The sequence below is a fragment of the Dromiciops gliroides genome, chromosome 3 (assembly GCF_019393635.1).
Source record: "Dromiciops gliroides isolate mDroGli1 chromosome 3, mDroGli1.pri, whole genome shotgun sequence".
NCBI lineage: Eukaryota > Metazoa > Chordata > Mammalia > Microbiotheria > Microbiotheriidae > Dromiciops > Dromiciops gliroides.
In genome coordinates this window covers 549,288,419-549,315,270 of record NC_057863.1, presented here as the reverse complement: position 1 = coordinate 549,315,270, position 26,852 = coordinate 549,288,419, and the positions used below count along the sequence as shown (strand labels likewise).

Below are 26,852 nucleotides of genomic sequence, written 5' to 3'. Positions count from 1 at the left end.
ATAACATGTAATGGGGAAGGATTTTAGGGGGCACTAATCTCATCTCCTTATAATTACAGTAGTAATGAACAAACTTTTGCCGTTATATGGACAGTTGTTTGCTCCTGTCTATAAAAGCAGATTGAAATCCATGGCAGCATCATGCTACTGCTTGCTGTCCTGGTGTGTTAATAGATTACTTGACCTTTCTTTTCCTGAGTTTGCCTTTATTGACCAGGGTGAGAACCAAACCAAGATTTAACACTGCCCACCAGGGAGCATTGGTCTTCAATACCTTGTTGCAAATATTAGAATTAGATGGGTTCTTAAGGTCATCTAGTCCAAGGTTGTTGGGGATCCAAGATTTGCTGAAGAATTAGATCAGCCTAGCCAGTGCTAATGGAAACAAACTCTTTTTATTTGGTGTGTTCAAGAAAATGAAAGGTTTTGTAGCTTACTTGGAGACACTCATGGGAGAGCGAGGCAAAGATCACATGAGAAGGATACTAGGACAGCCCACCAACGGACTGACACCTCTAAAGCTGGGAAGGGCAGGGGAAGAGACATGGCCAATAATCCTCTGACACATGGTAGAAATCTCCAAGCCATGGTAGGAAGGGTACAGGGTGATCATGGGAGATGCTGCTCTTAGGACTTGCTTGTTCACTGACTGACTTGGTGTCATACTGTTGGTGTTCATCTTTCATTTTGGAAGAGGACCAGTGACATCATGGATGATGTCATCAGATTCACTCCCTCTTCCTGAGTTATCCAGTCCAGTGACAAGACTTTCCTTTTGGGGTTTCTTTCAGGAGATGATTGGTGGATTCTTTCAATGACTATTTTTTCCTCTGTTTCTAAGACATTGGGACAGTTCTCCTTGATAATGTTGTGAAATATGCTGTCCAGGATCTTTTTTTGATAATGGTCCTCAAGTAGTTCACTGATTTTTTTTTTATTTAAAATTTTTTTTTTAGTGAGGCAATTGGGGTTAAGTGACTTGCCCAGGGTCACACAGCTAGTAAGTGTTAAGTGTCTGAGGCTGGATTTGAACTCAGGTACTCCTGACTCCAGGGCTGGGGCTCTATCCACTGTGCCACCTAACTGCCCCAGTCCACTGATTCTTAAATTATCCCTCCTGGATGCCTCCTTTTCTATTTGTCCAATTGTATTTTTAAGGGGTTATTTTCTTTTTCTAAGCTATTGACTCTCTCTTGCATAACTCTCATTTCTTTTCCCCAGTTTTTCTTCTACATCTCTTTGACCAATAAAATCCTTTTTGAGTTCTTCCAAGAGGGCTTTTTGGTCTTGAGACCAATTCCTTTTCCCTTCTGATGCTTCTAATATAGGCATTTTGACATTGTTGTCCTCTTCTGAGTTTTTGTTTTAGTGTTCCTATCACTAGAGTAATTTTCTATGGTGAGGGTTCTTTTCTGTTTCCTATTCATATTTTATCCTATTTTATACCTTTTATAGTTGAGTTCTGCTCCTAGGGTACAGGGTCCCAAGCTTCTTTTTTGGGGGGCCAGGGGCCTGATCACTGGCTTTCTGCTCTGAGCCTTCAGCAACTTGAGACTTGTTCACTGAACTAGGGTGGTCCAGCCTAGTTGCACCTGTTAAGTAGTGGAAACCTCAGCTGGCATATTGCTTTCTGCATTGGAGTTGGGGACCCCACAACTGGCCTGCTGTATCACTAGCTTGCTGAACTAGGAATGAGGGTCCTCAGCTGCCAATCTGTGCTGTACCTAAGAGCCTTTTGCTGGCTTTCCAAGACACCCTCTGCATTGAGATGTGCTCCCCTTTTACCCTGGTGAGACAGACTTTTCCTGAAATCCTTCTAGGTTACCTTAAGCTGGAAGATTGTTTCCCTCTGTCCTTTTGTAGGTTCTGTAGTTCCAGAATCCATCTAGAGGCTTCACTTAATGTTGTTTCTGAGGGAAATTTGGGAAAGCTCAGGCAACTTCCTGGCTTCTCTCTGCCATCTTGGCTCCTCCTCCTGAAAATTCTTAAGACTATTTTCCCTTCCCATTTCCCTCAAGTTCTCCCTTGCTTGTGGGTTCATAGTGTCTGAACCCCATTATATAGAGTTCTGGGAATATAACCTGGAATTATTTAACCTGGAATAAAAATGACTAAATTAGGAAAAATCTCACACCTCTGCTATAAGACCCCTGTCCTGCACTAATAAACCACTTGTTCTCAAGCTAACTGGACTCATCTAGAGGATTTAGATAATTTGCTTTTTAAAAAAAAATTGTTATTGATATCTTTAAAAAATCACCATAGGGGCAGCTAGGTGGCACAGTGGATAGAGCACCGGCCCTGGATTCAGGAGTACCTGACTTCAAATCCGGCCTTAGACACTTGACACTTACTAGCTGTGTGACCCTGGGCAAGTCACTTAACCCCAATTGCCTCACTAAAAAAACAAAACAAAAAAATCACCATAGTTTCTCCTAGTATCCATCCCCTCCCTGTCCCCATCCCAGAGAGCTACCCCATAAAACAAATAATATTTTTAAACACACACACACACACAAAGAGTAAAAAAAAAATCAGCATAACCTGAAAACATGTGTGAACTAATACAACCATTCTAGAGAGCAGTTTGGAACTATGACCAAAGTGCTATAAAACTGTGCATACCATTTGACTCAGTAATACCACTATTAGGTCTGTATCCCAAAAAGATCAAAGAAAAGGGAAAAGGACCTATTTGTATAAAAATATTTATGGCAGCTCTTTTTGTGGTGGCTAAGAATTGGAAATTGAGAGGAATGGCTGAAGAACTGGGGAAAGGCTGAACAAGTTGTGATATATGATTATAATGAAATATTATTGTGCTTCCTCCCTCCCTCCTTTCCTCCCTCCCTCTCTTCCTTCCTTCCTCCCTCCCTCTCTTCCTTCCTTCCTTCCTTCCTTCCTTCCTTCCTTCCTTCCTTCCTTCCTTCCTTCCTTCCTTCCTTCCTTCCTTCCTTCCTTCCTTCCTTCTCTCCTCCTTTCCTCCCTCCGCATAGATCTTTCCAGGATTTTCTGTTAGACATCACATTCATTTTTTACTGTGTAGTAATGTTCCAATACAGTACTGAATGCTTACATATAAGCTATGTGACCTTGTTCTGCTAACTTACCTCTCTTGCATGCCTTATCAAAAGGAATGGGGAAGAGAAAATTGACCACATGTATCTCCAATCTTGATAGCCTAGGGAGGTGCAGGTAATAATAAATAACAATAACTAGTTTTTATATAGTATTTTAAGCTTTGCAAAGTCTTTTACAAATATCTCATTTCAGCCTCACAACAACTGTGGGAAGTAGGTGCTATTATTATCCCCACATAATAGATGAGGAAACTGAGGCAAACAGATGAAATGACTTGCTCAGGGACACAGCTAGTAAGTATCTGGAGGCAGCGTTTGCACTTAGGTCTTCTGCATTCCAAGTCCAGCACTCTATATATCCGCTGTGCCACCAGCTGCTTTCTGTCACACACAGCTTACTTTGTGTCTTCTTCAACAGCCTAGCTCGGTGTCCATGACAGCAGGGGCATAACAATAACGTGTGTTGAGTTGAATGGAATTATTAGCAAGTGCTCAGCAAATCCTTGGTGAATGAATTGAATTCTCCCTACCTCTCTGGCCCCAGGTGCAGTTCCCAGATTTGTCTGTGGGTGGCAGCAATGCTCTAAAATGGCTTCTCATTCACAGAGTCTGGGGCATCCCCCACACAGTGCAGGGATGGATAGACTGGGGGCCCAGGTCATGCAGGATATTGAATTTTCTTTTCTCATTTGCAGACACCATGCAAGTGTGTTGAGGTTTGTGAGAACCTCATGGTTGTGGAATAGCAAAGTTCTAAAGCACCTTAAAGGTCAGCTACTTCAACCCTGCAGTTTTACAGAAGAGGAAACTGTGGGCCAGAGAGAAATGATTTAACTGCAATCACACACTGAATTCATGGCAAAAGAACTGAGGTCTCCTGCCTCCCAGCCAGCACTCTTTTTTTAGAAGAAAGGAGGAACTCCTATGGACATGGAATCAGGAAGCCCAGACTTCAAATGTTGCTTCAGATACATTTACTAATTGTGTGACCCTGGGCAAGCCACTTGGCTTATCTCAGCCTCAGTTTCCTCATATTTATTTATTTTTAAATTATTATTATTATTATTATTATTGTTATTTTTTAGTGAGGCAATTGGGGTTAAGTGACTTGCCCAGGGTCATACAGCTAGTAAATGTTAAGTGTCTGAGGCTGGATTTGAACTCAGGTCTTCCTGACTCCAGGGCCAGTGCTCTATCCACTGTGCCACCTAGCTGCCCCAGTTTCCTCATCTTTAAAATGGGGACAATTTCAGCATCTAATTCACAGGGTTGTTGTGAGGATCAAATGAGGTAACCTTGAAATGGTTTTCATCATTCCTTTCTTAAAGTGCTATATGAATGTTAGCTATTGTCCTGCCTACACAGTTTCATGAGTGGCAGTCGCTTCTGCCCCTGTGGTTTTGCCTGAAATTCTTTCTTCTCCTTCCCTCTAATTCACTAAACTCACTAAACACACATTGACCCCTATATGTCTAGTATGAGCAACCCAGAGACCAAGACCTCCTGCCTCCAGGGATCTCACAGCCAAACTGGAAAGCCTGAAGCCCTTCGCAGAACAATGAGATGCTAACTTGTGTGGTCGAGGCTCCCAGAAGAGCTGTCTTTTTGAAGGGGGAAGGAGACTGGGAAGACTTCCAGGAGGAGATGAGGCTTGGCCCTGGGCCTGAAGTCAGATTTGGCTGGTCAGAATGGCACAGAGGGGAGGCACTCCAGATGGGAACTGTCCAGATGACAGGAGGGAAGCAAGCTGAGAAGACAAGGGTCCTCAAGGATACATTAAAGGAACTGTGGTTGTTCACTTTTGAAAAGATATTTTATTGATACTTCAAACAAACGAACAAACGAATGAATGAACAAACAAACAAAGCCATCCCTTCCTTCTCAGTACTTCTCACCAAACAATCTCTTATGACAATTGAAAACAGGAGAAAGAAACAGATGCCATTGGCTGTCACTGACAGCACATAGCACAATCTCTTCTGAGAAGACCACAGTGTTTCATCATGGAACTGGGAGTGTCTAGTTTGCAGTCAAGAAATCTTAGAAAATAGGGATAGCAAATGCTCTTCACACCCAGAGAAGGAATGGATGGAGTTTGAATGCAGATCAAAGCATACTATTTTCACTTTTTTCCCCCCATGGCTTTTTCCCTTTTTTTCTGTTTCTTCTTTTACAACGTGACTAATATGCAAATATGTTTTGCATGATTTCACATATGTAACCTATATCAAATTGCTTACCATTTTAGGAATGGGGAGGAGGAGGGGAGGGAGGGGGAAAAATTTGGAACTCAAAACTTTTAATAAATGAATGTTAAGAGTTGTCTTTACATTTAATTGGAAAAAATATTAAGAATATAAGAAAAAAATGAAAAGCATGAAGATTTTGCTTGACAATTTTGGAGGGCTGTCTGTCCTGTGGAAAGATTAGATTTGTTCCCCTTGGGCCCAGAGTCCAGCTTAGAAGGAAGATTTTTTTTTTTTTTAAGTAAGGCAGTTAGGGTTAAGTGACTTGCCCAGGGTCACACAGTTAGTAAGTGTTAAGTGTCTGAGGCTGGATTTGAACTCAGGTACTCCTGACTCCAGGGCCGGTGCTCTATCCACTGTGCCACCTAGCTGCCCCAGAAGGCAGATTTTTGGCTCAACACGAAGAAGGCAATTGGTATTGGACTGGTGATTTCACGTGTGTTCTTCAACTTCCTTGTGAGGAAAGATCCCTTTTACCAATGCAGGTCAGCACTTTCTCTGCAACTTGTCTTCTTTACCTAGAGCGTTGAGGGTTAACTGACATGGCCAGAGTCACATAGCCAGGATGTGTCTGAATTGGAACTTGGACCCAAGGTCTTCCTGGTTCCCAGACTTACCCTTTCTCTCCACTATGCCTTTTTCTCTCATAAAGAACAGCCTAAATAGTCATCAATGGTTCCCGATGGCACATAGTCTCTCCTTATCTCTATTAACGTTCAGGTTTCAACTCAGATGCCACTGTCACCATTTCCTATCCTCCCCCTGCCCACCCCCAGCTGAAATTTGTCCTCTCCTTAAATCTTCCTAAAGCACTTGGTCTGGATCTTTTCTTTTCCCCATCATATTCTAAGGTGAATTATAACAGTAATAGTGGACATTTATAGGATGCTTTAAGGCTTACAAAGCACTTTATATGCAAGTATCTCATCTACTGAGGCAGTTGTGTGGTGCTCAGGAAGACCTGAGTTAAAACTCTATCATAGGGGCAGCTAAGTGGCACAGTGGATAGAGCACTGGTCCTGGATTCAGGGGGACCTGAGTTCAAATCTGGCCTCAGACACTTGACACTTACTATCTGTGTGACCCTGAGTAAGTCACTTACCCTCTGTTTCAGTTTCCTCAACTGTCAAACAGGGATAATAGCACCTACCTCCCAAGGTTGTTGTATAGAGCAAATGAGCACTTAGCACAGTACCTAGCACATAGTAGGCACTTAATAAATGCTTGTTTCCTTTTTTCCTTATGCCCTCCTACAAATGTTATCATTTTACAGATGGGGAAACAGCATCAGAGAGGTGAAGTGATTTGACCATGTCCACAGACGTTGAACATGTTGTACATGTTTAAAAGGCAGCATCCAATCCTCTAGGTCTCTTCTGGTTGCAGGTCCAACATTCTTTCTGCTACACCATTGCATCTGTGTTCACTGTGTCTGTGCATGTGTTGGGTCTGTCCTTGCCTCTCCTTTTAAATGATAAGCAGTTCCTGGGTATGTGAACTGGAGACAACTTGTCATTCAAACAGGTGGATAGATTCTATCTCTACGCAATGGTCTGCTTGCTTCTGGTTACTGTAAATGCTCTGAGTGGAGTGTGTGTATTTTGGGGTGGAAAGAAGTTGGAAATAAAAGGGGGAGGGACCATATGTCACCTAACTGCTAATAGAACTGGAGACTCAGTCTTCCTTTAACATCTTCACGTGGATTAATGCTCCAGATCAGAGCCAAGAGGAGCCAGTAGGGAGGGGGCCAGGATGCTAGTAGAACTGGGGAGGCTTGACTTAATCCCCCAGACTCCCATAGCATTAACTGAAAGAGATTGTTGTGAACAAGAGAAGTTATGAAACAGGCAGGATGTTTTGGGTCAGTTCTGCTGTCCCCTTTCTTCTCCACTTTCCCCATTGATTTGGGACCCAGCTGTGGGCAAGGAGGCTACTTTTTCAGCCTTCCGATTGTCAGGGAGACCGCCTTGCCATAAAACCTCTATTTGCCTTTATCTTCCTGTGAACTGTCTTTTTTTTTAGACCAGAGGACATTATAATATGTTTTTTATTAAAGGGATTGATTATTTGAATCCTCAAGCCCATTGCACCAGACACTTAATCCCAGTTTAACAGGGCTGCTTAAGGTATTTGGTGTAGGGCAGCTTTATTGGGGAGGCTTTGAAAGCCTCTGTCACATACCGGCTGTGTGACCCTGAGTAGATTACTTAACTTCTCAGTACTCCAGGCAATTTCCCAAGATCAATTGCAGAGGAGGGACAGACCTGCACTGGTAGAGGGAATTTTCTCAATGGAAGAGTTTCGTATACTAATGGAACCATGGGCCTTGTCCCTATCCCACTTTTACTCACATCCTGTTCTTGCTCACTAGGAGGCTGTGTCGTATTGTGGGAAAAGCCTGGATTGTCATCAAAAGGCATGGTCTTGGATACCAATCTGCTCATTCCCAGCCATATGACCTTGGACAAATCATTTCTCAGGGCCTCAGTTTGCTCATCCATAATTTGAGGGAGTGGAAGGAGGCCAGTGGTTCTCAGAGAGTGTGCCATAGCACAGCATAGGAGTGTGTTCAGCTAGGTTTTCTCAGGATTGTAAGGAACTTACATTTACAATAGCATGAATTTTCCTGACTCTGGGGTGCTATGGTTCTTCAGAGAATAAAATACTATGCTGTGAACCAAAAAAATTTTTTTTTGATAACCACTGGATTAGACACCCAATCCTTAAAGTTCCTTTCAGTTCTAAATCTATGAATCTTACATCTTCTTAGGTAGGTGGGATGGGCTTGGATTTAGGGAGACTTGAATTTGAATCCTGCCTCAGACTTTACTGTGTAATCCTAGGCATGCAGCCTAACCTAGTTTCATTATCTCTAAGGTGGGGATGATAATAGCACTTACCTTTTGGGGTTGTTTTGAAGATCATATGAGCTAACATATTTAAAGCCCTTTGTGAACCTTAAAGGGCCATATAAATGATATCTCTTGTTGTTTTAAGTTTGAATGTGAATGGTGTGTATTTGTGGAAGAGTATGCTTCAGATTTGGGGGGAAGGTGTTTTGTAGTTGTTTTCACCATGCCATTTAGTAAATGCTTTTTTTTTTTTTACTGAGTTAAACGAGTTAACCAATAGATGGTTAATGGGAAACCCACCAGTGGGGGCTCATGAGTTTTTGGAGCAGCCACCTTTAAGGTACCCTTGACCTGAGGTAGTGGCTATCTCCTGGTGTAAGTCTCAGTTGGAGAAATGCCCATCAGAGAGTGCTACATATACAAAAGTAAAGCCCCCATTAGCCTGTGAGCTCCTTGAAGTCAGGGACTGATTTTGCATTTCTTTGCATCCCAGCACAATCCCTGGCACTTTGTAGGTCTATAATAGTGCTTGTAGACTTGAAACCCAACATGCAGAGGAGGGTAGTTAGAGGAGAACCCCTGAACACTAACACCACCATTTTCCTAACCTCTATAGACCCTAAATTTCAGTTGACATCCAAAAAACTATGATTCTACCCCAGACACCCCCATTGCTCTTCTCCTCTTCTTATATCACCTTATCTCCTGACTACTTACTTCACTATAGGGAGTCTCTCTTGTTGGGTAGCCAAAGGAAGCCTACAACTGACAGTCACAATGAAGGATCACTGACTGATTATACTGTTCACATCAACCTGGTATAGATGGGGCAGATGGTTCTTTTGGGCTAGTTTGAGTGGTGGTGGTGAAGAAGGCATCACATGGTGAAATGAGATTATAACCACTGGCATCTTCTGGTGTGAACCCAAGAACACAATCAACCACTAAGTGTTTATTAAGTGCCTACTATGTGCCAGGCACCATTAATAATCATTAACACATTAGGACAAAAACCAAAGTCCCTGCAGTGGAGGAAATTACATTCAATCATGAAGCACATATGCCACCTACACAAGTCTATATGAATAAACACTAAATACAAGGCAGCTTGGGGGAGAATGGGCAGTAGAAGTTGGGGAAGCAAGTAGGTCATGTTTAGAAGATGGTGCTTGAATTGAGTCATCTATTACATGAGGATGATTTGTCTTCTGCTTTCTGCCTAGGTTTGTTGTGAACATCAAATAAATTTGGTAACGTATGTGAAAGAGACTTTGAAACTATAAAGTACCTGACATACTCAAGCATTATTATTATCTAGAACTCTATCCCCCAAACATACATTATCTCTATTCTTTTTTTTTTTGCATGGGGCAATGGGGGTTAAGTGATTTACCCAGGGTCACCCAGCTAGTAAGTGTCAAGTGTCTGAGGCCGGATTTGAACTCAGGTCCTCCTGAATCCAGGGCCGGTGCTTTATCCACTGCACCACCTAGCCGCCCCAATCTCTATTCTTTTAAAAAAATTTTTTTAATCTCTATTCTTATTTGGATTCACCAACAGGGAAAGGACTAGAATGAGAGGAGGAATCCCAAGAGTTGTCCTTCAGTTCTTGAAGGTCTTTTCTATATATATATATTTTGCAGGGCAATGAGGGTTAAGTGACTTGCCCAGGGTCACACAGCTAGTAAGTATCAAGTGCCTGAGGCTGGATTTGAACTCAGGTCCTCCTGAATCCAGGGCTGGTGCTTTATCCACTGTTCCACCAAGCTGACCTCTATCTCTATTCTTTAGATCAGAGGTGTCCAACACCTGGTCAGCACAATGCACGTGGCAGCCACACTCCCTAGTGTGGCCTTAACTAGATTAAAATATAATTGGGAAATACTTAGCAAAACAGATAAAAATACAATAGAACATGGATAATAACAATATGTGGTTTTCTAAGTCATTATGAAGCCTGTAACTTTAGTGCCTGTTTCTATGTGAGTTTGATATCACTGCCCTAGACTTATTTTCCACTCCCATCTCTGTCCCCAAGCCTTCCTACTCCCCTTCCCTGAATCTTTTCTTTCCTAAACATACCATTTCTAACCCTCAGACCCCTCTTCGTCCTTGTCAAATATACATCATACCTATCCATAGAATCCCTAACTATTTTCTTCCTCTTTTGATTAAAAAAAAGTGTTGTTGGGGCAGCTAGATGGCGCAGTGGACAGAGCACTGGCCCTGGAGTCAGGAGTACCTGAGTTCAAATCCGGCCTCAGACACTTAACACTTACTAGCTGTGTGACCCTGGGCAAGTCACTTAACCCCAATTGCCTCACTAAAAACAAAAAAAACCCAAACCAAACAAAACAAAAAAAGTGTTGTTGACTTTTTTAAACATGATGGTCAATTTCAGGTAGACTCTTCCATAGTGAGTTTTTCTTTGAAACAAAGAAAAAACATTTCAGCAAAACTGATAGTGTGTCAACATATGGAATAGTCCCTCTACCCATAATCTGCCACCTCATGTTTCCTCATTTTTCTTCAAAGGACCAAGAATGGCCATCACAACTTCACAGCATCCAGCTTGACTTTAAAGTTCCTTTAATTTAAATTGCTGTAGTCCTTGTATTTATAAATCCCAGTGTTTCTCTGAATTTCCCACATTCACAATTTCTTAAAGCACAATGATATTTCATTACTACAATTTGTTTGGCCATTCACCTAAATGAGAAGCACCCATCTCTCCGTCCCTGCCACAGCCAAGTTCTCTTCTCTATTCCAAAGCCTCATTTCCATCCCTGAAGCTACCTCTTTTCACTCTCTTAAGATTTATCAGTCTTCCATTCTATTCCTATCAATGGAGTCCCAGTACCTCCTTCCCCACCTATTTCCTGGGTCTATCTCTGTTTTCCTTCTCTATTCCCTAGTCCAAACTCCGATCCATTTCTACCTCCTTGGTCAAATTCTTTTTTCATTCTGGACCCTGGGCTTATCTTTCTCTGCCTACCTGAACATTTTTCAGGATCTAACTTCACCCCAGGACCCCATAATCTCTGCAAATCTTCTATTCCCATAAATTTGTCTTCCTTTCATAATTTCCAGCTCTGAACCTTTATCTCCCCAAATTTCCTGGGACCATTTCCATGTCTCTTCCTAGGATTCCCATTAAGCCCCGGCTCTAACCCATTTGGACTTTTGAGCTTGGACTCCTGAGTTGGACTCCCACCTTCAGTCATCTTTTGAAGAAATCTGGAGATTCTATGAGGCACAGGTAATGTGGGAGAAAATTTTGGATGGGGACTACTACCCATTAAGAGGTACGGGATGGGGAAGCTGGGTGGTGCCGTGGATAATGCACTGGCCCTGGATTCAGGAGGACCTGAGTTCAAATCCAGACTCAGACACGTGACACTTACTAGCTGTGTGACCCTGAGCAAGTCACTTAACCCTCATTGCCCTGTCAAAAAAAAAAAAAAGAGGCATAGGAGCTGGAGATGGTATGTTATATACAGGGAAAGAAGAGTGCATGAAGATATAATTAGAAAAGTATGGGAGAATTTTCGGGAGTTAAGATTATGAAGAGAGTTAAATACCAGGTCACAGGTTTTGTATTTTTTCTTAGAGGCAACAGGGAGCTGCAGAAGATTTTTGAGGAGGGGTGTGACATGGTCAGATCTTTGTTTTAAGAATATGAATTTGGCAGTGGAGAATGGATTGGAGAGGGGAGAGATTATAAGTAAGGAGGCCAATTAGGAGACTAATGGAATAGTATGAGTGAGAGATAATAAAAATGAACTCAAGTAAATGCTATGTGAATGAAAAGGGAAGGATATCAGTGATATTGCTGAAGTGAGACATGTCCATATAGAATCAACAAAACCTGGCAACTGATTTGAGGAGTAGGGGAGAGGGAAGAGTCAAGGATGACTCCAACATTGTCTGAAACTTTGTTGTCCCTCAAGGGAAAGAAGAAGGGAGGGAGGGGTTTGGAAATCGATTCTATTTTGGGAACGTTGAGTTGGAGGACTATGAGGCATCCCTGTGGAGATGTCCAGTAGGCAGCCAAGTAATAGCAGTGCCTTATTCCGTTCAGTAAGCATTTATTGAGCACTTACTATGTTCAAGACCTTGTGCTCAGTGCTGATTTTCCTGAGCTCAAGTTGTTATCTTGGTATCTTATTACCAGGACTCTGTAGTAAGGGTCTGAGGGACAACAAAATCCCATTGATATTATATAAAACTAAGCCCCATCATATTCATGTTTATAATTATTCAGCGAAGTAGGAGAGAGAAAGGGTAACATCATTGGATATTTTGTTCAAAACAATACTCTTTAATACATCCAAGCATAACAAGATAATTAATGTAAGAATGTAGCATCATGAGTAGATTAGATAAAAAATACACCAATCTAAATTTATAGGAAAACACTTGTGGCACTTGGCAAAATAAGGCAAAGGTAACACAAGCAGTTTTGTGATCAACTATCAGTTGTTGCTTCCTTGGAAGGACAATCTATTTTAGGCAAGTGTTCTTTATAAACAAATGTAGAAAAAAAATCACCTGTAACACAAAGGTAACTGATCTAGGACTAACGGATGACAGAATCACCCAAATGTAACCTCGAGACACAGGTTTTGGGTTATTCAGGTTACAGAATATGGAAGACTCTAGTCCAACATTCTTTCTGATAACTGGGATGTTAGCACACACGATGTTAGGATTGGGAGAAATTTTAGAAATGCTCTACTCCAACTTCTCATTTTATAGAGGAGGGTATGCATCTACAATTGCCAAGCGGACTTGAGCTCACATCTCTCTCTAAACCATAGTTCCATCCACAATAGCCTGGTATGGATATTGTAAAATGTGACAGTGGGAAGAGCAATATTTATACATTTTATAATCTCCAAGTATACTGGGTGCTTCTGTTTCCCTCTTGAATTAAAAATGGGCATCCTACCATTCTTTTTGTTGTCATTAATGGTTCTGAATCGGGAAAGCTATTGACAATTTTGTGAATGCATGAAACATCAGCTGAGGAACCTCACCTAGCTCTCCTGAGCAATGGAGAAGGAACCCCACATTATAATTTTTTTTTTTAGTGAGGCAATTGGGGTTAAGTGACTTGCCCAGGGTCACACAGCTAGTAAGTGTTAAGTGTCTGAGGCTGGACTCGAACTCAGGTCCTCCTGACTCCAGGGCCGGTGCTCTATCCACTGCGCCACCTAGCTGCCCCCCCACATTATAATTTAAAGATTTTCAGTAGAGCAGGCCGGCAGCTGGCTGTGCCACTACCTTACAGATTGACTTTGGGTCAGTCCTTCCCCTTCCTCTTGGCTTACCTTTCCTCATTTGTACTATAACAATTTCTACAGGCTCCTTCCAGGTCTGACACTCAGTGAGCTCTTCTGAGTGGAAGTAGACGACACAAAACCATGAGACAGCCGAGATGAATTGTGCAGTGGTCCTTAGGGTCTACTTCTGGCCAATAATTAGATTTCTGGAGTCAAGCTCCATACTCTGTGGCATTCCTCTTAGCTGATACTTTATGTACCAGCCGACATTACAATCTGGTAGAATTATATATAATACAGTAAGAGTACTGGTCTTGGGGCAGCTAGGTGGCGCAGTGGGTAAAGCACCGGCCTTGGATTCAGGAGGACCTGAGTTCAAATCCGGCCTCAGACACTTGACACTTACTAGCTGTGTGACCCTGGGCAAGTCACTTAACCCTCATTGCCCCGCAAAAAAAAAAAAAAAGAGTACTGGTCTTGTATTGCATATCCTTTGATTGTTTTTGCTTGTTAGTTTTGCTGACTTGCCTTTTCCCTTTCTTTTTGTTTTGTTACAAGGGATGGCTATTTCAATAGGGGCACAGAAGAGTAGATTTATTCAGAAATGGAGGTGATTTAAAAACAGAAAGATATCAAGGCAAAAAACCCCCTCTTTTTAAAAAAGAATTCTGGTCTTAGACTCAGAAGACCTAGGCTTAAATCCCAGTGCTGACATTTACTATAAAGATGAAAAAGATATTTTGAGTCCCAGTTTTCTCATCTGGAGAATCTGGCAAATCTGGCAAAAAATAACCCTATTTGAACGATTTACTTTAGAGGGTTGCTGTGTAAATCTTAAAGGACTATAGAGGGGCACCTAGGTGGCGCAGTGGGTAAAGCACCGGCCCTGGATTCAGGAGGACCTGAGTTCAAATCTGGCCTCAGATACTTGACACTTACTAGCTGTGTGACCTTAGGACAATCGCTTACCCTCATTGCCCCGCAAAAAAAAAAAAAAGACTATAGAAATATGAACTTGTTACATGGTGATAAAGGCCACCTTATGAAGTATCACCACTTTTTAAAGTTACCTTAAAGTCATTCATATTTAATCAAGGGCCATTATTCCCTAAATGGAGAATATCTAATTAAAAATACAGGAGCTTGTTAGGTGATGATTCTGCTCCCAGATTCCCAGATAACTATTCCTTGATCCAGCTTCTCTGAATATTTAAGAAAGGTCAGTTCTAGTCTTTTTCTTCCTGCATTTATATATGCAGGGCCCAAGGGAAAGAACTCACCCAGGGACAGAATTCAAGCTCTAAGTTATGATTCAAGAGAGTATGAAGTCCCATGAGTCAAGTTAGCATTTGTGGAGATAACTAAATCTTAAGAACCAAGCAAGAAAAGGAGTCTATGGCAGACATCCAGAATGTCATGGAGCAAATAAGCAAATATCGATGACATGGCTATTTGGTCTCAAGTAACTTTTCTCTACCTAGTCTTCTGGCGGAGGCAGTTTCTTGTCCACATTCCATCCTTGCTCTACTGCATTGATCTGACCATGGGCCTAGACACATATACTAGTTCCAGGCATCAGTATTATGTTTGGTTTATGTGCCACCTCAAATGGCAACTGTGCTTAGTTAGGTACTAAATCCTACAGGGACAATGTTTGGGGGAAGGGGAATGTTAAGGATGAATGATTTGGGGGCAGCTAGGTGGCACAGTGGATAGAGCACCAGCCCTGGATTCAGGAGGACCTGAGTTCAAATCCGGCCTCAGACACTTGACACTTACTAGCTGTGTGACCCTGGGCAAGTCACTTAACCCCCATTGCCCCACAAAAAAAAAAGAATGAATGATTTTCATTTTAGAAAACAGAAAAGCCCAAAGCAGGGGCCAAATGGATTACATTAAGGCATTGATATTGTGCAACACATAAGGCTGAGGTAGATGCAAAAAAAAAGAGCTCTTGTCCTGCTTAGCTGACTAGTGCTTGAGGATGACAGTTTTCTGCAGATGGTCATCAAGGAGGTCACTGCTAGTTAGAAGTGAATGAGAGCATCTGGGGTTATGGAGATGATCGGCAGCATAATGTAATTCAACAGGCCTTGGGTTCAGTGTCAGAAGATCTGGTTTGAGCTTGCCACTGCCAACTACTAACTGCATGTCCTTGGGCAAGGCTCACTTGACCTCACCAAGGCTCATTCTATCTAGACACTTGCACTGTTTACTTAGAGTTGTTGTGAGCAAAGTGCTTTTGTAAGCTAGAAAGAACTTTGTAATTATGAGCTATTAGCATCTATTTCATCAGGAACTCGTCTTTCCATTCTGGGAGGCAGTGGCATACAGTTTTGCAGCTAGCACCTTGGTTCAAGTCCCAGACATGAAGCTTGCTTGCTGTGTGACATGAGCAAATCATGTCACATCTGAACTTAGGTGCCCTCAAAATTGTAAAATAGGAATATATATATATATATATATATATATATATATATTCAAAGCCCAGAAGATGATGTAAAGGAATATGGTGGGTGGGGGTAGGCTGTAATGTGTCACCAGAGAAAACAGTATCAAGAAAGTCATCAGAGAGACACAGGATAGGAAAAAGGAGTTGGGCCAGTCATATACTGAGAAAAATAACCAATAGAGAGTCTGTTTGCTCCATTCGTATCAATGTCAAGAAATCTAGAGACCTAAATATGGTGGGGGGATTCATGGCAGGCTAAGGTCAAGAGTTGCACAGGATAATGCATGGATAGGTTGTTAATCTCTTAATCTTTGTCATTGGAGGAAGCACCTACCCTGGCGATATAACACTCACCCCAAGGAATACTCTATTAAATAGTGTTATGATGAGGGCAATGCTCTGTTAGACCTTAAAGTGTTATAAAAATGGGAGCTAATATTGTTTGAAGTCAGATATGGAGGTCTCTTGAAAAAAAAAACAAAAAAACAAAAACCCAAACCCAACCTAGTGAATATGTTGGCTGTCATTTAAAGGCATTGGATAAATCCTCAGTGTTGATCAAAGAGCTAAAATGGGTGTGCTGAGTCACACACACGGTGGGATGCATGTAGTGAGGCAGGTGGGGTGGGGTGGTGCTGAAGCAGGTGTTTGTTTTCTCTTTCTGTGGTAGTCAATGTCCAAATTTTGGTAGCTCCTGGGGGGACATTGGGTTTCATGGCCAAACAGTTTTGGAGCATTCAAGTGATAACACATTTCTGCAGGTGGAGGTGGTGTTTGGTAAAAGTACAGAGTATTTCATTCCCCATGGCATCCATCACCCATTCCCCATTAGGAAGGACTTGAGGTAACTTGTGGTGAACTGTGCATCTGGGCTCTCTGTCCACTGATGGAGCCCGTTGATGGGAGTCACTCACGGTGGAAACTTTAGCATATGAACACAAAGATCTTTTCCTCAACAAGTACTTCTCCCCACCCCAAATCTATCCCATGGGGGTCAGTCCCCTGATAAGGAACTCTTCCTTGGTCTTGGCTAGGCTGGTTTCAAGATGACATATACACAGTTGTCTGTAGCTCTCTGCTTGAAGCCTTTCTGGCTTGGTTGGACCTGTCAGAATCTCTGGAGAAAGTCATCTCTTAGGGTCTTTTCTACAACACCGTGAAAAATCAGTGGAGTAGTCATGGGGCTTAAGGATATTAAAAAGAACAAAGTCAGAGGCACCAACTGATGTGGAAAATAACAGGAGACAACTTCCTACAGCCAGACTTTAATTCTTCCTTTCTTCCCAATAATTCTGAGGTCCTTTAACATGCACAGTCCTCTGAAACCGAGGAGAGAGAGGACAGAGAGACAGAGACACAGAGAGACCAGAAACAACCCTAAGGACAACACAGTGCCACTCTGTGTGACCAAAGAGGCAATAAACATATTCTATCCACTTCCGGCATCACGTATGCTACCTATAAACAACTCCTACTGAGAAGAACAGTCAGAAGGCCTGGGCCTGGAGGCTGGTTCTTTCTTAGAACGAGGTGGGAGTGAATGGGCTTCGAATTACGACCACTTCTCTGACACAGCTTCTTGCCTTCTCTGCTCCACTCACCCCCTTCTCACCATTGGTTAGGGTTAGGCCCCTTTCTGAAGGCCAAGAGTCATCATGTCCTTCCCCGTATTCTGCCCTGCTGAAGAGATGCATTTCCATATGGAGACGAGGGGCAAGTGCCGCTGTACCCTTGTTGTATGTCCCTGCTGTTAGGGCAAAGTTCACCTTTTGTTAACACTAGGAGGACCAGGCATATCAGCTGATGCAAAATTTTTATTATAATTTTACTTTGAAATAAAATTTTCATCCTATCTCTATTTGCTTTTCCTGACTGATTAAAAAAAAGTGCCTTGCATCAATTGAAGCAGGTTGGTCCTTTGAAATATTTTTAAATTCCAGTATTTCTAGTGTTAATTGTTCAATGACTTCTGAGTGCCCTCATTTCAATCTTGCATCAAACCTTAACTAAGAGAGTGCTGGCATCTGAACCACTTCAGATAGTGGGTAATATGGAGCATAATCACTATAAGCCTCAGTTTCTTTGTCTGTAAAACAGGGAAAATGACATTTGCATTGCTTGTCTTACTTGTGAATTCAACCATGTTAGTCCATGCCTGCACAACATGTCAAGCACTGGGCTAGGCACTGGGGATACAGATGACAATGACAACATAGCTCCTGCTTATAGCTAAATAGATATAGTATGAACATGATACGAGGTAGTGTATGATGGTGGCAAAGGAAACACTCAGCCAGAGGGCTCTGTGAAAATCTAAAAAGGATGAGATAACTTTAGGCTGAAGGATTTGGGGAAAGCTACAGGGAGGAGTTGGCATCTGAGCCGCACCTTGAAGGAAGAGAACAATTTCAACAGACGGTGAGAGGTCAAGGTTTTAACTGCCCATTTCAGGCCTGGACGATGGCACCTTGTAGACTGTTAAGTGCTACAGAGAGGCGAGTTACCACATTCAAATCCTTGGAGGCCGTGTCACTGGCAAGCTTAGGAAGAATCTTACTCTGTTCCTTTGCCCACAGAAATTCCTGCCAATTGTTATGGATAAAAGAGAGTGCAGAGTGGAGAAATGATATAAGCAGCTCACATTTACATGGTGCTTTATAAAATGTTCTCCTCCCAACAACCCTGCAAGGTAAGGAGTGTAATAATCATTCCCATCAAACAGATATGAACACTGAGGCTCTGAGAGGAGACATGATCTGACTTAGGGGACGTGGCTAGTAACTGGCAGATCCAGGTCTTCTGACTCTAAGTCCAAAGATCTTTTGAAGAACAGATCCATAATTTGCTTAGTTAAAGATGGGATGGAAGAGGTAATTTTCAGAATTCCTAAGGCAGGAAGCAGAGAAAGTGACTTGTGGTGTGTGGAATTCTTCAATGTCCCAGGCTTCTAAGGCACAGAGGACCAGAGCCAGTGCTTCCCCCATATTCAGGTTTTGATAAGGTTTGGTCCCCTGGAAGGAAAGTGAACAAAATCTGGACATGGGTATGGGTTCCACATGGCTGATGGCACTGAACTGGACCGAGAGAAGGAAGGCAGTATTGAAGTGCTGAAGGGCAGAGAACAAGGTTTGTTGGGATGAGTGAAAATGGGAAAATAAAACTTTAAAAAGCAACAAAAAGTCATCCATAAAACTTTTAAAATAAATTCCTCAAAACCCGAAACAGGTTTATTTTCAATTTGTGTTAAGGTCACTTATTTAATACTGCAAAAAGGGTCAGGGTCTTTAACAACTAGATTGCATAAGAGGAATGTGAGCAGATTCTCTCTGGGAGTATCAGCAAAGGAAATGCCATGTGGGAAGCGAGGATGTTAACATTCATTTGCTGCCACCCTTTGAGGCACAGGTGCCACGGCAGGTGAGCCTTCTGCTGACTTTGGAAGCCATATTCAAATCCACCTAAGGATGAGCTGCCTGATGCTAGAGTCCAGCTGTGCCCCACACATCAGTTTCTGGTGAATTTGGAGCTGCCTGAGGCTGTTCTCAAGCTCTTGGTCTACTTCTCTCAGATGCAAAGAGAACAGACACACAAAATAAGCTCCTGATGTGAGATTTCAGCCTGTGCAAACTTCGTGGTGGGTCTCGTGTCTCTCAGAGAAGTTAAAATTACCAAACACTTTGAAAAGTCAGTGTATGTCATTCACTGATATTTTCTGGAGCTGAAAAGAATGTGAGCATAGGAATAATGCTGGATGGAGCAGAGGCAGGTTTGCTCTATGTTTGACCAGACCACAAGCAGGGATCTACCAAGATTTGAAGGAGCTGGAGGCAACAGTGTGGACACTTGTTAGAAATACGACCTTTAATTAGCTTAAGGAAGAAGTCACACCCCAAATATCCAGCTCGAACCCTGATTTACTGGGCTTTGTTTGGCACAGCCTCCTCAGAGGGTACAGAGAAATGTCTTGCCTAGTACCAAGAACTGGTTCTTTGAAAAGGGAGCGTAAGGTAAAACTACATTCCCAGGGGTGAAGGGGAGGTAGCTAACACTGCTGGGGTTAAGTACTAGCTAGAGGAATATCAGATGACTGATTTGTGACTTGGGCCATTGGCCCAAATGACATGATAATGGGTGTGTCCAATGTTCTGGTGGGTTCTGGTTGTGATGTAACTAGTGCTTCGGTGAATCTGTGACCTGGCATGGGTCAATGATATGTGGAAAGTGCCTGTACAATGAGCTACAAAGGGTGAAGTGACATATGTCAGAGACTGTAGTGGCAGGACTGAGCTAGAATGAGCGGCTCCCTATGGGAGCTGAGACAACACATACCACCTACTAGTTTAAGAGGTGCAGCTGAATACAATCCTTTGGCTGGACCCCTTCACCTTGGCAATAACCTTCTAAGTTTCCTTCAACTAGTACTTAGTCTGGCTCCACCCCAGCCAACAATTTCCATTATTCAATTGCATATTCATTTAAAATCATACAGAAAAGTTACATTTCAGATTCAGCCCACATCAAAGGGGAAAAAGGTCACTGTCCAGTGGCCACTGGAAAGCAACCAGTGACTAGCTCATTAAAGAAGCCCAATTTCTGCAACATTTCCATATATACATGAAACATCCTATCTTGTCCTTTTAGACACTATAAGGGAGTAAAACACACACTCAGTGCCCAGCACACCCACTTCTCCCTCTGTTTCTGGCCTGGTAGTGTTAGTCAGAGACTCATCCTTTCAACACAAGGGCTGGCACATTATTTAATATGGAAGCTTGAGTCTTGGGATGATCTTCCCAAGGCAATGAGGCCAGCAGCAGGTGGTTGTGCTTTCTTTGTGGGACCTCTTCTCATAAGTGCTTCTTGGGCGGCTCGACCAGGATCATGGGCCATATCCCGAAGAGAAACTATTCACATAAGGGATAGAGGAGAGAGAAAAGAAAAACTGTCTTTCAGCACAAGTCCTAGAAAAAGGGGAGTTAGAACATCCTAGTCTAGAATATCAGGGGATCCTGGCTGAATGAAGAACCAGGTTGTGGTTAATAGCAATGGTCTGTCTGAGAGTGGCCCCAGGGGCTGCCACTGTCTCCAGCCATGGTATATGGATACAAAGCTCCTATTCTTAGTACAGGGAATTCTTGTACTCACATGCAGCACAAGACTATGGGCTTACCTTCACCTTTGGTCTGTACCGCAGGTAAAGTGTCCTTGTGTACAAGCTGAAAGGGAAAGAGAAGGGCATTTCAGAGTCAGAAGAGACCAGAGGCTAATGCTGCTACTTCCTTCTTGTGTGATTTTGGGCAAACCCCTTCCCCCCTTATGACCCAATTCAATCTATGGGTGAGTAGGACCCTCTACAACAAATACAACAAATACTCATTTGGTCTTTGAAGACCTCCAGGCATGGGAAACTAACTGCCGCATGTGGCACGATTCTCCGTTTTCAGACAGCTTTAACTGTTAGGAGGTTTTTCCTTATAGTGAGTTGATCTCTCTTTCTTGGCAACTATCCCCATATGTACACATATAAGTATATGCTAAATAAACTCAAGGTGATTCTGGGGGGAAGGAGCCAGGGGAAGCGTTAGAGGTTGGGGGTAGGGAGCGAGGATCAGGAGAGGCCTCATAGAGGAAGTGGCTTTTGTGCTGAGCTTTGAAGGTAGCTAGGAATTCTAAGAGGCAGAGGTGAGGAACAATTATATATTGGAGGTACAGGGGGATAGCTTATGCGAAGGCATGGAGAGGAGAGATTGTATTTTGTGCAAGAAGAATAGTAAGAAAACCAGTTTGACAGGACTACGGAGTGTATTGTGAGAAGTAATATGTAATAAGCCCAGCAAGGTAGACTCTAGACAGGAGGTCAAAGATTTTAAATTAAAGAGGGATTTGTATTTGATCCTAGAGGTCATAGGGGAGTTTACTGCCTAGGGGAGGAAGATCTTACCAAATAGGGGTGTGGAGGATGGGCCAGACAGAGGAGAAACCTGAGGCAGGGAAAGTAATTAGAAAGCTACTCTAATTGTCTGAGTGAGAAGTGCCATGAACTAGAAAGAGGATGGTGATTGTGTGAATGGAGAGAAGTGTGAGATGTGGGAGGAGAATCAATAAAACCTGGAAACTAAATGTTTATGTAGAGTGTGAGAATGTAAGAAATCAAGGATAATTCTCAGGTTGTAAATCTGGGTGCGTAGAAAGATGGATGGGGGTGTCCTTCACAGAAATCAACACAGGGAATGAGAAACAGACGCAGAGGAATACAATACACAATATTATATGATTGCATTTTGTTATTGTTCAGTCATTTTCAGTTGTATCTGGCTGTGACCCCATTTGGAATTTTCTTAGCAGAGATAATGGAGTGGTTTGCCATTTCCTTCTCCAGCTCATTTTACAGATGAGGAAACTGAGGCACAAAATCAACTAGTCCTAAAGTACCAGTTCCATTATTTCACTTCTCTGTGCTCAAAAAGCTCCAGTGATTTGCTTGTGCTTCTAGGTTAAAATACAAATTCTGTCATGTAAAGTTCTTTATAACCAGGTATAATTTCATTCATGACACTGGGAATTCTTCATAACCACAATGATAAGCACAGGGCCTAGCTCAAAGCACATGGTGCTTAATAAATACTTGTCAAGTGACTGACTCAAACACTTTCACAATCAGGCCCCAATTTATCTTTTGAGAATGATTTTACATTTCTATCCCTTATGCACAATGTTCCAACACAACTGGGCTCTTTGCTATTCTGCATCCAGGATGCTCCATCTCTACCTCCAGGCCTCTGCCCTCCATCCTGGGAACACTCTCCTCTCCCATCTTTCTGTCTCGGAATCTCTAGGTCAGATCAAGGCTCATGTGTTATCACCTTCACAAGGATTTTCCTGATCCCCCAGTTGACGGTATTCTCTTCCACAGATAGAACTTTGCACACATTTTGGTGCTGATTTCTCTGTGTACATGCTACGGAAGAATAGGATCACCTTGTGTGCTGGGACTGTTTTCGTGTTTGAGTTGGTGTCACCAGTGCCCAGAAGGTGGCAGGCCCTGAGTATATGCTGGATGAAGGAAAGTGAATTTAGAGGAACACGCTGCCATGGGAGATTTGGTGGAGAAGATGAAGCAGTTCATCAGAGCTGGAATCGGAGTTAGGAGGCCTGGGTTCTAGGCTAGGCACAGACACAAAGCCCTTGGCCACTCTGTGTCTCCTCATCTTTAAAACAGGACCCTAAGTCCAGGGCTTTCTGGGAATGATTTCAAGCTCCTCTCCCCATGTTCCCCCACAGCCCACTATTCTCCTTTGGAAAGTTGGCCCCATGTATGGGATGATTATTGGCAGTAATTGCTTGTCTTTTTGCAACAAAACCTTGGTTTCAAGCTATGTGTGTGGGCTGCTCAAAGCAGTGGACTGAAATACCTGCTGCCTAATTGGAGTTTACCAGAACACCAAGTACAGGCTGCATCAGTGGAGCCATTTAGAGTTATTTTCCTATGAATTTAAAGTATAATTGTCAAAAAATTGTCAAACTCTACTTCTTAGGGTGGTTTTGAAGAAACTTTTATGGCAAGCCATCAAGTTAAGGTGCCCTGAGACTCAATAATCCAGTCTGTGCCCTCAATGATCTTACCCTCACTGAGGGCCTCAGATTATCCTCAAAGAGGCCCTAGCTATCACAGCTGCCTCTGGTGCCATCTCTGAGAAAGTGCCGAGGAAGAAGAGTGCTTTTATCACCTTGGAAACAGATACAGAAATTGGACTTCATGGAGCAGAGCACCCTGTCCCTCTGTGATGCACATAGCATGTGCTGTGGCATTTCAATCATCTAGGCTGGTGTCAATGCCCTTTGTGGGTTCCCTCATCATCAAGATCAGTGCTTTGCACTCATTAGGTGCTTAATGTATACTTGCTGAATGTAGTCCTCCATAAAAATATTACAAGAACCAGGATAACCTGACATCTCCTTCTTATTGTGTCCTTTGAATGAGACATTCAAAGCATAATTTAAGGGAGATAAGCTCTCTGCCTTTTCTCTTCCCTCTCTATAAGGGGATATGAATATTTGTTCTGGAGTCAGAAAGGATGAGTTTGATTTCTGGCTTAAGACACAACTGGTGAGGAGCAGAGTTAGATCACAGGATCATAGATTAAGATATTGATGTTAAGATATTTTGTTCAGCTGTCTTTTTTTATAAATGAGGAGATCAAGGATTAGGGGAAAATAACTTTCCCAAGGTCACACGGTAGTAAGCAGCAGAATCTGGATGCTAGTTTTTCCAGTGGGGCAGCTAGGTGATGCAGTAGATAGAGTTCTGGGCCTAGAGTCATTTACCCCTATTTGCCTCAGTTCCCTCATCTGTAAAATGAGCTGGAGAAGGAAGTGGCAAACATGTGCAGTGTCTTTGCCAAGAAAACCCCAAATGGGGTCACAAGAGTCAGACATGACTGAACAACAACAAAAGTATTTCCGCTGTACAAGGCTACTTCTGAGTCATTATCCTGAACAGTCAGACTTGTGCTATCAGTATTCCTGTGTACTGAGTCTGCAGAAGATAAGGGCTTCCCCATCCCTTCTCCCTAAGGGCTCCTGAGCTAGAAGAGGAAGGCATACCACCATGGAAGTTTCTAAGGAAGAAGTGGTTTGGACTTCAGAGGGAGGGGCATGCTTCTCTCTCCTCCCCTGGGGATAGAGGCTACAAGAACTGAAGGAGGTGTTAGAACACAGACCATCAGAAGCAGCCTCAGGCCATAGAATGTGAGAGCTGGAAAGGATCTCAGGTTCCTAAAACCCAGCCCTGTCATTTTATGGAGGAGGAAACAGGACAGAAAAGATAAAATGACATTTTTATGGAGAGGTTATCTTGGCAGACAAGGAGGGGGCTGGGGTAGCCGGCTTGGAGACCCGTATGAATCTGGAAATCCTGATCCAGTGTTTGCAGACCTATTGGCTATGGTCAGTTTTTGAAAATAAGTCAGAAAGTGGTTAATATTAGCCAAGGAATAGGGAAGCAAGGGGCCGTGGGGAGGGGGTGATGCTGCATATGCTGCCACAAGTGTCAGATCTGTTGGCTCTTTTTGCTGAACTTTTTTCTTTGCTACAAGGGGAGGCTCACTGGAGGCATGAGGAAAGACATATCTTGAAATGATTTTGATGTAAAAACAAAAAGTATCAATAAGAAATTATAATGACAGGAAAGAAGGTACAAGAAGGGTTAGGAATGAAAATACCATATTTTACTTTCCAATTTTGAATCCCATTTCAAAGGGGATGGACACAGTTGGGTCCCAAAGATATATGGGATGGGGGAAAGTGAAGTGAGAGAGGGGAGCTAAGAGAAAAGTCCTCCAGGTCTGGGACTTACAGAGCAGAGGAAGAGAAACCTGGGCGGGATCCTCCATGTGAAGCTGCTGCCATTTAAACCAGAGAGTACCTAATGCAGAAGAGGTGTCTGGAGCCACCAAGAATATTCTGAGATGCACCAGCTCTCATGAAAAATGACCTTAAGTGTTTCCTCCATTATGTTCTCCTGAAGCTGGGCCTCATGCGCAGAGTATGTGTCAGCACTCATTGAGTTTTGGCAGGCAGGAAAACCTTGTTACTGAGACGTGGGCTACTCAAAGCAGGAGACTGAATGAAAGAAACTACCTGTTTACCAGAACATCCTGTTCCATCAAGCACACTGGGGCTATTGAGGCTATTTTTCCTAAGGATCCAAAGGAAAGTTGGCAAAAAAAAAAGATTTCTAAATTGGAGTAGAGTAAAATTAATAGTGAGAATTTTTTAAAAATAAAGATTTTAGGATTAACTAGAACTTTTGAAATAGGCAGAAAAACTTATTCCCCAAAATATTATAAACAAAATTGTTCAGATTTGTATAGTGTTTTATATAACTTGTAAGAGAAATTCTGTGAGGCAGTGAGAGTCTTGTCACCTCCTTCTAAACAGGCGCAGCACTAAGTCCTTGGGATAAAAAGAAAGGCTAAAAGTGTCCTCGTTCTCAAGGAGTTTGCATTCTATTTGGGGGACGTACAGCAGACATACAGAGTAGAGAAGAGTTATCCTGGGAGGGGAAGGCTGCAGCAGGCAGGGAGTCTGAAAGGACTTCTAGCAGAAGGTGGCCTTTGAGCTGGGTCTCAGAGGAAGCCTGCGATTCTAAGAGACAGAGGTGAGGAAGGAAAGCCAGCCTTTCAGGGATGGAGGACACCCAGTACAAAGGTGTGGAGATAGGAGTGTGAGGAACAGTAAGTAGGATAGGTTAGGTGGCTAGCAGGATGTGTGGAGGGGGCTAGAATGTAAGAAATCAGGCTGTAATAGACCAGGTTGTGAAAAGCTTTAAATTTCAAATAAAAGGCTTTATATTAGATCCTGGAGGTAACACTGGAGTTTACTGAGTAGGGTGTGGGGTGACCTGGCCAAACTTGTGTTTCAGTAAATGAGTTGTGAACCCGAGTGCTTGGAAGGGTGGTGGCCGCCTCTACAGTAGAAGGGAAGTCTGAGAGAAGACAGGAGAGGGTTTGGGGGGAAGGATACAGAGCTATTGAATCAGTAAGATGCTAAGTAAGTCTAAGTTTGCTTCTCTGCCCAGAGCTGGCTTTAAGGAAAATTGTGAAGCAGATGAAGTAATTGTTAGACTTTTCCTTCTCCCTTTCAGTGCTATCATCTCCTCTTCTAAGAAGTTCAATTCTCTCCTGAATACCTGATTTGGTTTGGTTCCTATCATAGAGTGCCCCATTGAGGTTTGCCACTGTACCTAGGTTCAGAGTTTTAAGTCAGTCCACGATCTGCAGTTACTAACCTTTTCCTGCTTCTTAGGGTCCTCATCTATGCTAGGAGTAATCTGATTCCCCCATTCACATGAGGGTGTTAAAGGAAAGTTGAACAGCCAGTCTCTCCCAGGGAGTTCTTCAGTTACTTCATACCAAGCATCTCCTTTCCATATGTTG

General features: G+C 42.7%; 1 protein-coding gene across 2 annotated transcripts in view; it reads right to left on the bottom strand.

Annotated features, from left to right (window-relative positions):
* Positions 1–17,164: 17,164 nt before the first annotated feature.
* ACER3 (alkaline ceramidase 3) overlaps positions 17,165–26,852 on the bottom strand; it is a 216,768-nt gene continuing 207,080 nt past the window's right edge. For both annotated transcript variants that reach the window (XM_043998252.1, XM_043998253.1), the window contains 2 exons: positions 21,086–21,131; positions 17,165–20,819 (listed from right to left, as the gene is read on the bottom strand). In XM_043998252.1, the coding sequence (XP_043854187.1) occupies positions 20,763–20,819; positions 21,086–21,131 (103 nt within the window). In that variant the 3' untranslated portion in view covers positions 17,165–20,762. The remainder of the gene's footprint in view (positions 20,820–21,085; positions 21,132–26,852) is intronic.